The 11,671-nt window shown below is 43.1% G+C and overlaps 1 protein-coding gene across 1 annotated transcript in view; it reads left to right on the forward strand.

Annotated features, from left to right (window-relative positions):
• The first annotated feature begins 281 nt into the window (after positions 1 to 281).
• The window catches only part of LOC121869622 (mitogen-activated protein kinase kinase kinase 1-like), a 61,271-nt gene continuing 49,881 nt past the window's right edge, over positions 282 to 11,671 (forward strand). Inside the window, exon 1 of the mRNA XM_042371107.1 lies at positions 282 to 911. Coding sequence (XP_042227041.1) covers positions 339 to 911 — 573 coding nt within the window. The 5' untranslated portion in view covers positions 282 to 338. The remainder of the gene's footprint in view (positions 912 to 11,671) is intronic.

Consider the following 11,671-nt stretch of genomic DNA (forward strand, 5'->3'; position numbering starts at 1 on the left):
AGTGGTAAGTTTTGTAGTAGAAACGTGGCAACGGTGTAAGCTCTGCCAACCACAACGAAGCGAAGTTCCGTTGTTGGCCGTATGGCAGGAACAACAATCACTGCTGCTCTAGGCCGGTCCTCTACCATGATATGCTTACACAAGTTCCTTGAAAAATGTCTAAATAAGTTTTTGAGTCGATGGGAGATCAGTGGGTAGAAGATGCGAGGGATATTGAGGTGTGAGAGGAGAGGGTGGATGAAGCGGGAAGGGTGGCAGCGCCGCACCGCGTGAGGGCCCGAATCCTAGACATCAGTTGGGTGAGAGCCGCCAGTGAGAGAGGGTCCCTATGTCACGTTATGTCGGCCCACGCCGCAAACTCGCGGCTGGCCAATAGTTTTTCAGTGCAAACTCATGCTACTGCCCGGTCTCCGCCTATAGAGACCGGTAATGCAGCGGATAATAGTGTATACAGTGGAAAACGCGATGGTAGTGCTTTAGGGCCGCGCGACCCCTTGGCCTCAGCGCCATGTAACGGAGGGAGGCCCAGCGCGCCCCCTTGCAGTGCAACAACTGCTACCAGTGCCAAAAGTGTAAGCCCTACTAGTGGTGTTAGTGCCAGTGATCACACAGTGAGCAAAAATGCCCACTCAAGCGCAACTTCTGCACACCATAGCAGTGCCTACAGTGATAACAACACGATTACCTCTTTTAAACCCAAGGATGCCAATAACAGTGAAGGTTCTAATGGTGGTGTAAATGTGTTACACGGTGCACGAAGTCATAATTTGAGCAGTTTGGGAGAGCGTTCCTCCCCTGCTAGTGTGAGGAGGAGTGGTGAGAGCGGCAGGCAGAGCAGGATGGACACCACCAGCTTCAGACTACGGCTGAGGAAGGGTGGTGGAGAAGGCGTCACCAAGAAGGGACCCCTGGTAAGTGACCCTCTTCCTCCTTCTCACTTTACCGTTGTGGTTAATATAATTTACTCTGGTGTACCTCAAGTATAATATTACCACTATACTGGCAGCGTGTTCCCTCAACACCCTGCTAAATCTACTTCCTTGTACTGTACTCATTTGTTTACACGAGTTATTGAAGTTATATGTCTGGCACCACGTTGGACCTCAAGTAAGTCTGGTTTCTCATATTTATTGTTTTATCGACTCCTGGTAAGTCATCCACCTCACACCTTAAGTTTAATTACCTACTCTTGTGGGATAAGTCAAGGAGGCATTTAGGGACTCTTGGTAGCGGTATTCACAAAGATTCGTATGTTGTTTATTTTGTCTCAAGAGTGATGCTCAAGGCTGCTAGATAGATGTCTCCTCGTCCTTACATCTCCACTTACGAGAATCTTGGTGTGTGTGTGTGTGTGTGTGTGTGCGTGTGCGTGTGCACGTGCGTGCGTGCGTGTGTGTGTGTGTGTGTGTGTGTGTGTGTGTGTGTGTGTGTGTGTGTGTGTGTGTGTGTGTGTAATGTCAGGTTTGGGTGGGAAAAGGCACTCCAGTTTATTTTACCTGATGATTAAAGTTCATTAAACAGTATAACCTTCGCTACCCAACCCTTTCCTATCCTTTACTTCCCTACCCTTGCCTTCTCTTCTCTACCCTTTTCTACCATACATTCCCTACTCTACCCTACCCTTTCCCATCCTCCCCTATTTACCCTTCCTATCCTACCATACCTTTTCCTTCCCTACACCCCCTCCAAGTCCTACCTCCCCCCGGTAGTATCAGGGTGTTTGTTGATCAGGTGAAAGAAACATGGCTGCCTAATCTTTACATGATCCGTATTTTGTCGAAACCTCCAAACAATATCAGTCTTATCATCGATATCGAAGTCCTTGCTGGAAATGGAATCACCTGGGGGCTTAATAGATATGACCAGTGTTGATAGAGGTATTGGGCCTGAATCTCACAAGGCCCAATTTGGCCATTAGAACTAGGGCCCATTGGGACTAGTAATGGTTTCTTTGGGGTGTATTTAATGCTTGGGGCCCTCTTGATCAGTTAGTTCTGTTTGCATTTGTCAACTGGATAATCTAACCTAATTTACCATGACCTAATCTACCCTGACCTAACCTACCCGGACCTAACCTACCCGGACCTAACATACCCTACACTACCCTAACCTAACCTAATCTACCCTGACCTAACCTAATCTACCCTGACCTAGCATAATCTACACTACCCTGACCTTTAAATGTATTTACCATTACAGAACAAAGTATAGGCATAGAAACACGAACACAGCGTCAACAATTCTGCTCCCGACTATACCGCCCTTCAGGATTTATTGAAGTCTCCAAAACTGGGCCACCAACAACCACGTCGCCATCAACCATACCAAGAGCATGGTTATGCGCATCAACCTCTTCTCCGACGTTGTCCCACCCCCTTCAATTACTTTAGGTCCCAACACACTCCAGGTTGTAGATTCCACTAAGCTCCTCGGCGTCACCATAGACAACAAACTAAATTGGAAACCACACGTCAGTGAAGTTGTCAAATCCTCCAGTTTCCGTCTCCACCTCCTCCGCCGACTCAAGTCCCTCGGAGTTCCTGCACCCGAGCTCCTCAGGGTTTACTCAACATTCATACTTCCCAAGCTCACCTATGCCTCCCCTACCTGGTCTTCCTCCCTAAATGCCACACAACGTAAACACCTAGAAAAAGTGCAAAAGAGGGCATGCAAGATTATTCTATCCCTTTCCTACTCCACATATCAAGAAGCGCTCAACACAGTGACCCTTTCGATTCTCACTGACCATCACCACGACCTCATCTGCAAATTTGGTAAGAAGCTTCTGCACCATCCTCGACACCGGCTCCTACTACCACCTGACATCCCTAGCCCGAGAATTGTTGTTCGACACTACAACCGCATCCAGCCCATACGTGCACGAACTGATCGCTATAAGAACAGCCCAGTCCCAACCATTGTAAAAATTATCAATAACTTGGAATAAACCAGTGTATTCACTCCCAGTAAACACTGCTCCTTACACTGTCACTATGTTGAAATGCCCTGTAGTTTGAGCTTTTCCCCATCTAGTTATTATATGTCTTATTTGCATCACTTATGTTATTTGTATATTATTTGTAATTCGTAACCCATTCCCCAATTATGTAACTGTATATTTTCAGCCTTCTGGCTGCCAAGCTCTTTCAATACACCGTTAATTATTATTATTATTATTATTATTATTATTATTATTATTACAGTAAATCAGAACATTATTACAGGTGGCATAGGCATTAATACAGATCCATACATTAGGTAGAGGCATTAATGCACATACATTGGGTAGAGGCATTAATGCACATCTATAAAATATGTAGAGGCATTAATGCACATCTATACAGTAGGTAGAAGCATTAATACACATCTATACAGTAGGTAGAGGCATTAAGGGAGATCCATACAGTAAGTAGAGGTATTAATACAGTAAGTAGAGGCATTAATAGACCCATAATACAGATGACAACAGTACACGGATTTAGTACAGCAACCCACAATGAAAGGATCTTACCGAGAGGCCGAGTAACAAAAGCTGTTAATACAATAAATCAATAACAATAACAGTGACGCAAGACGGTTAACAAAAGAAAGGTATGGGTGACGCAACCTATCATTCTGTGTGCACCAAAAACATATAAAGTGTGTACGTGTGTGAATATGTGAACGTTGTAGGTGTGTGTGTGTGTGTGTGTGTGTGAGAGTGAACGACTACTCGGAGATGATGATTGGATGCTGGTTGCTATGTGAACTGTCGTGCCAATAGACGCAAACTCAAGGCTATTTTTTATTAATTTCCTGTGTGTAATATTATTGACAAATTGAAGTGAATGCTATATTTTACACAGAAAATAATCAAATGAACTGTGTTAAGTAAAACAATAGGGAAATAACCGTTAGTGCCCAGTGTGACATGGCAAACTTTAACAACCAATCACACAAAGAGAAACCGAAAGTGGGGTGGACCTTAGATGCTAAAGTAAACAAAGGGAAAACGGCTCTAAGCCTCCCACTTAAAACCGCATCAAATTTATAATATTTACTGGTGATATGGCCATAAAAATAAATTTGAAAATACTTATAGTTTCAAAATATTTACAGAATAAACAGTCATAGAGATTAACAATATGAATATTAAAGGTGAAATAAATTACTAGCACTGTACTATACTGTATTCGTGGCGCGTCTGTGTTAATTTTTTTTCTGCTGTTTGGAAAGTTCATTTGGGTGAGTGATGCAACAACGGTTATTGTCGTCTCAGAGGTTAAAGGTTCAATAAGTAATCAAAGGCGGTGTAATTTTGGAACGCTTGTGTTTTGATGTAGCCGAAATGACTTGGTTGAACTTCCTCTCACGTCTGATTGGGGAGGAAATTTTCAACTTAGGAATCTTTGAAAACCCGTCTTTTTTATCGTAATTTAACATGAAAATGATAAAAAACATTCAACTTTTGGAATATTTGAAAATCCATCTCAGAAAAAAATTCAAACTTACGATTATTTAAAAAATCAACTTACGATCCTGTCAAAAATCACCCTACGATCCTGTCAAAAATCACCCTACGATCCTGTCAAAAATCACCCTACGATCCTGTCAAAAGTCACCCTACGAGCCTGTCAAAAGTCACCTTACGATCCTGTCAAAAATCAACATACGATCCTGTCAAAAATCAACATACGATCCTGTCAAAAATCACCCTACGATCCTGTCAAAAATCACCCTACGATCCTGTCAAAAGTCACCTTACGATCCTGTCAAAAATCACCCTACGAGCCTGTCAAAAGTCACCTTACGATCCTGTCAAAAATCAACATACGATCCTGTCAAAAATCAACATACGATCCTGTCAAAACTCATCTTTGTATCGTAGCTTAAGTGAAATAAAACGGTATATGATTATGTTCACTCGCCATCTACAGTTCAGACGAAAATAGTGAACCTTTTGAGGATCTAGGCCGAGGACTTGAACTTTGCACTGGCTGTTACAATTGAGTTTTAATAACATGTGTGTGTGTGTGTGTGTTTAGTTCATCGTTCCTTTGTATATGTCACTTGATGTCTGTGATCATTGTCTTGTGTGTGTGTTTGGATGTTTTATTATTGAGAGATCGTTATTTTATGTTTGTCCTCTCTCTCTGTAATGACGGAACAAAAAACAAAACAGAAAACCGGACACTTGTGGATAGGTGTGGATAAGTCTGACTATGGCTAACCCTGGATAGGTACGAATACCCTTGGATAATTGCAGTTACTTCCGGGTATTTGTGGTTATTTGCGGATACTTTCATATACTTGTCAATACTCGGAGACCTATAATGCCTTTTTTGCGGATATCTGCGGATACTTGCGGTTACCTGGTAGAGACAAGCCCCAGGTAGGGAGAGGGAACCAGACTGTGAAGGAAGGTCTCTCAGGAGTAGGAAGGCGTGGGGATGGGCGTGGATGTGGGCGTGGCGAGGGCGTGGGTTGACCAAGGACAAATTATAGTGCCAGATTGGGATATTCTCGCGGAGGACAAAATAATATTAACTGATTACTATTAATGTTAGTGTCATTCTTCTTCTTCTTATTATCTGTTATCGCCACCTTTACATTAACTTGAGAAACATAGTTAAGATAGGAACTCTTGTTGTGTTGTGTTATCACCCCACCAGCAGCTGTTATCTCACGTTATCTCCAGGTACTGTCTGTTAAGCGTGTTATTATCTGTACGTCCACATACCATCGATTCTTTCACGGGGAGGAGGAGGGGAGGGGAGGGGGGGTTGTGGTATAGGGGAGGGAGTGAGGGGGTGAGTGAAATAGGGGAGGGAGTAGTAAGTAAGGGGAGGGGTGTCTAAGGCTGAGGTATACAGTAGGCTTATTATTATGAATGAATGATATTTATTAATAACGTTTTTTGGCCTATATTGGATTTTAAGGCCACTGGCTATAAATTCCTGCATGTTATATGGGATTGCATAGGCCTACCGGTATATAGGCCTACAATTTTGTGTTGGAAAAGGTCGCATATTTTTTTTTAACCCCTTGGGGCATTGACGAATTTCTGTGGTGATTTTTGCTGTTTAATGTAGTTTAATAATAATAATAATAATAATAATCATGAAAAGTAAAGCAACTGGTGATTAAACGCCTCAAAGGATAGATTAGGTTATGTAAGCTTAGGTTAGGTTAGGTAATGTTAGATTAGGTTAGGTTATTATTAACATTGGGTGTTAAATCTACAGGTAAAATAAGCTATGGTGTTAACTCTTCGGGTGATCCTAATATTATTAATAAGTCGAATACATCAGAGGAGTCGTGTGTGTGTGTGTGTGTGTGTGTGTGTGTGTGTGTGTGTGTGTGTGTCAACTAACTCCTCTCCTGGCCCGCACTACCCCCTACTGTGCCTACCCCCTCTCCCTCACCTCTACCTACCCTCATCACCTTCTCACTCTCTCTCTCACTTCCACACCATACAACCTACTTTTCTCTCCCTGCCTTACCTCCCCGTATTTCTACCTTCTCTACCCCCCCCCCTCCACACACGCCTATTATCCCCCATTTCACTTATTCCTCCATCATTACTATTCCCTTCTTCCCTACCAACAGGATATTTACCTCAATGGACAATAGATAGCGACAATAATAATAATAGTAGGAGTAGCAGCAGTAATAATAATAATAATAATAATAATAATAATAATAATACTAATAGTACTACTCACTTTAGCCAACATGAACTACAAATTAAGCTAAATATCTCGCCAATGACAACCCGTAATTAATATCAGCTGTTTTAAGCACTGGTATGGTCGTGTGTCTGGCCGTGTGTAAGAGACGTGTCAACATTACCTCACGTGGGGGCCCCGTACACTCGTCAGGTAAGGCAGGTAATTGGCTGGAAATGCAACCAGGATAGGTAATTAAGGTAGTGTGGTTGATTACAGGTAGTCTTCCCCTGATGATCTTTTTACCTGGCAAAATCGCCAACCTTGTGTCATTAATGTGGTTTATTATCATCATCATTTGGTAGCTTTTACGGGGATGACTGTTGTTTTCTAAGATAGGAAATTCTCTGGCTAGGCCTATTTTTTTATGGGGAAGGATTAACCCATTTTGTACCACCACCCCCTACATCACCACTACCACCTACTACTGTCACCACCATTACAATACCACCACTACATTACCACCCTACACCACCACCCCTACGATACCACCACTACAAAACCACCCTTAACTACAACACCAACTCACCACGACTACAATACCACCGACCCTACTACAATACCACCACACCACCCCTACCCTCCACACCACCACTACCGACAACAGGAGCTAATATAAATATACACACAGGTGAGGTTCTTGTAGCAGGAGTGAGCTAAGTAGGCTTATCTTCCGGGTTGTGGGGTGGGGGGCGTAGAGAACCTTGCCCTCCCCCTCCTGCCCTCCACCTCCCCCAACCTGTTCTCTCACCCCATCTCCCGTCAATGCCCTCACCCCCCTCCCCCTCACTTGTCGTCCTCCACACTACCCAAACCTCACCTCCCCTCACACCTTGACTCCTCACCTTCTCTTTCCCTTGGCCCTATCCCTTCCCACACCTAACCCCCTGACCCTCATCTCCTCACCTTCTCTTTCCCTTGGCCCTATCCCTTCCCACACCTATCCCCCTGACCCTCATCTCCTCACCTTCTCTTTCCCTTGGCCCTATCCCTTCCCACACCTAACCCCCTGACCCTCACCCCACTTCACTTCACATCTCACCCGCATCGTAAGCATCAAAGACTTCCCAAGGCATCATACCTCCTTCTGTGTAACCTCTGGCCAGTCTCAATTAATCTTGGGGTGTTTTAATGTGTGGCTGTCAGTTTGTGTGTGATACTGACTGTGTTTTATGGTAAGTGTCAGTTTATGTGTGATACTGACTGTGTTTTATGGTAAGTGTCAGTTTATGTGTGATACTGACCTTTATGAGTTACAAGGAATTTTGTCATACGTGTTTTGAAAGAATTTGGATCCAAATGTGTTAGTGTGTGTTATTAAGCCCCTGTTGTGTTAGAGTGCGTTAACGCCAAGCAGTGAACATGTTTGTGCCTGTATGGACAAACACACACTCGTCTGTTTGTAAACATTCGTGATTTCTTGTTTTAAAGTTGAAGAGGAAAGTTTAGTGTGTGTGCTTGTGTGTTTTATTTCAAGTGTTTTAACGCTTTTTTTTCGTGTACTGTGTGTGTGTGTGTGTGTGTGTGTGTGTGTGTGTGTGTGTGTGTGTGTGTGTGTGTGTGTGTGTGTGTGTGTGTGTGTGTTTTCAGTGACCCCCATACCCAAAGTTGAGTGACCCCCACGCCAAGTTTGGTGACCCCCACGCCAAGTTGATGACCCCCCCTCCTTAAGTTGGGTATTTGCATAAGTTGGGTGACCCCATACCCAGAAGTTAGAGTGACCCCACTTGAAGTTGGTGGCCCCACATAAGTTAAGGCCCCATGCAAGTTGAGTGACCCCCATACCAAGTTGGTGACTACACCACAGTTGGTGGCCCCCATGCCAAGTTGGTGGCCCCCCCTGCAAAGTTGAGTGACCCCCATACCAAGTTGGTGACCCCCATATAAAAGTTGGTGGCCCCATACCAGGGTTGGTGGCCCCCACACCACGGTTGGTGACCCCCACCACACAGTTGAGTGACCCCCACCACAGTTGAGTGACCCCACACAGTTGGGCCCCCACACCACAGTTGGTGACCGAGGCTACCGGGAGCCGGAAGCGTTTGGAAGTTTTATATTATTTACAGCAGAGGTCAACCAAGTGCAACCACAGCTGGGGCATGAAGGAGGCAGTGTGAGGGTGGACAGAAGGAGGAAAGGAGGGGGACATGAGAGGAGGACAGGTGGAGGGGTGGAGAGGGGGAGGGTGGACAGGAGATGGAGGAGGGGAGGAAAGGAGGAAAATGAATAAGGTAGGAAGAGGTGAAAGTGAAAGAGAAGGAGGGAGGGAGGAGGAAGGAGGTAACAGATGTATAAGAACAGCAATAATAAAAAAAAATATCAACATCCCAATAACATGAAAAATAACAACTAGGCCTAAACAAATTCCTCCCTAGGCCTACACCTTATCACAAATACAATGTAAACCTCAGTATTCTTTCGTTACAGTAAATTACAGACCACTATCGCCTCAATATCATGTTACGTTACATTAAGTTACAAGAACAATTAGTATCTGTATTAGTGATGTATTACAGTGTTACCAGTGTTGTGTCTAGAAACGTGAGCTTGAGATGGCAACACCGTGGCGGGTATATAGCGTGTTTGAGATAGATAGATAGATAGATAGATAGATAGATAAACGGCTAGACAGACATACAGAGTTCTTTGCCTTGTGTGTTCCGTTATGTTCTTCGTTCTGTTCATTCGATCACCCACGCTTACAAGGGGATTACAAGCTGATATATGTCATTCCTGTAATCCTACGTTCAAATAAAGGATTTACGTTAATCCTAGGTTCGGTGAAGGGATTTAATGGAATAGAGGTTAGTAGTAGTGGTGGTGTGGCAAAGGTGTGGCCAATAGTAGTAGTGGTGGTGTGGCTAGTAGTAGTAGGAGTAAAAATAATATCAATAACACACACACACACCTGGCCGCCCCCACCACACCTCACAATAATTACCTGTTAACAGACACAACGGACGGGCAGACACACACACACACACACACACACACGCTACTTCCGTTCAACTCTAGTGGACTCAAACCTTCTCATGGTAATTTATTCTCGTAAGTAAAAAATTACACTAATTCTCGTAACCGGGAGAGAAATATTAACAAAAACTTACGTATTTTTTCTTCTTCTCGTAAGTGAAAATATTAGAAATTCTCGTAAAGTTGAAGGGAAAGATTCTTAAAAAATCTTAGGGTATTTTATTTATCTTAGAGAATGAACGTGATTGACTCAGGTAAGATACGGCAGCTAGGGTAGTACTGGGGTCTGATTGCATTAGGGTCTGTTTGGACTGGGGTCTGTTTGAATGGGATCTATTGAGACTGGGATCTGATTGGATGGGGTCTATTTCGATGGGGTCTGTTTGGATTGGGGGTCTGATTGGACTGGGGACTGTTTGGATTGGGGTCTGTTTGCACTGGGGTCTGATTGGACTGGGGTCTGTTTGCACTGGGGTCTGTTTGGACTGGAGGGTCTATTTGACATATACTGAACATGCAGCCTTTGAGCATGCTTAAGAGAGTATATGTGTGTTTGTGTGTGTGTGTGTGTGTGTGTGTGTGTGTGTGTGTGTGTGTGTGTGTAATAATAATAATAATAATTAACGGTTTATTGAAAGAGTTCTGCAGCCCAAAGGCTGAAAATATACATTGGACATAAATGACTTATTACATACATTGGTGGTTTAACAAAAGTCTTCATTAGAGAAAGGTAAAGGAACATACAGATTAATGTTTACAGTGGAGGTCAGTACAGTAGATCATGTACGCTGAGGTGTTGAACAGCAAAGACGCAGTGTAGTAACTCCTCCCAGATGGTTTTTGGAGAGACCTGACGTGGTGTAGCAATTCCCTCACAGATGGTGTTATGTGACAGAGAGAGTTACGTTACATTCATACGTTCGTGGTCTAAATGGGGCTTAGCCGGATTAGAACTGTCTCTGTCTCTCGACCTATAATATATATATATATATATATATATATATATATATATATATATATATATATATATATATATATATATATATATAATCAAACCATTAACACAACAAGGGAAATCTCTCTCTCAGATAACCCCATTCAACCCTCCCCATAAATCACGACACTGAAGAAAAAATGGCGCCTATACTGCCTGTAAGACTATAGTAGAGACAGACAGACAGACTCAGCATAATGAGCGAGCCTTTGGGAACTAGGGTAGATTCATAAGGGGAATAATCACTCCCTAGACTAGACGTTCACAGGGACTTAAAATGGACGCCTGAGTCTCGTCTCACCAGCGTCTTTGTATATAAATAAAATACTTAAAAATGTTACACGTGTACAGTTATTTAAGTGTTACGTTACTTTATTGTTACTTGCCAAAAATGGGATATTACTTGCCGAAAATGTTGTTACTTAGATGTTACTTGAACCTAACCTAATTGTTACTTGCTAAAAATTTTGTTACTTCGATGTTACTTGAACCTAACCTAACCTAAAATGCCTGCTGGAGAAATATGGCAATGCATGTTTTAGGGATGAGAGAGAGAGAGAGAGAGAGAGAGAGAGAGAGAGAGTTAAAGAAAGGACCAAGAGAAAGCTGAGAGTGCGAGAGAAAGCTTCTATGGGCGGTTGACTTTCGTGGGGAGATATGGAGGACAAGAGTGTGTGTGTTGTGTGTTTAAGTGTGTGTGTGTTTTTGCGTGCGTGTGACTGTTTTGAGTGTGTTTTTGCGTGCATGTGACCGCTTTTTTGTGTCAGAAAGATCTTATAGTTATGGTTACGGTGTTGGTAGTAGTAGAAGTAGTAATCATCGTAATAGTAGTTGTTGTTGTTAATGATGTAATTATGCTGATAGTGGTAACGAGACCGGTTATAATGGTGGTGGTGGTAGTAATAGTTATTGTTGTGATGGTGGTTAGTAGTGGCGATTTAATGGCGTTGGAGGTCAGCGTAATAATATATACAGTAGTCTGGTCAGATCACCAACA

The sequence above is a fragment of the Homarus americanus genome, unplaced genomic scaffold (assembly GCF_018991925.1).
Source record: "Homarus americanus isolate GMGI-L3 unplaced genomic scaffold, GMGI_Hamer_2.0 scaffold23578, whole genome shotgun sequence".
Taxonomy (NCBI): Eukaryota; Metazoa; Arthropoda; class Malacostraca; order Decapoda; family Nephropidae; genus Homarus; species Homarus americanus.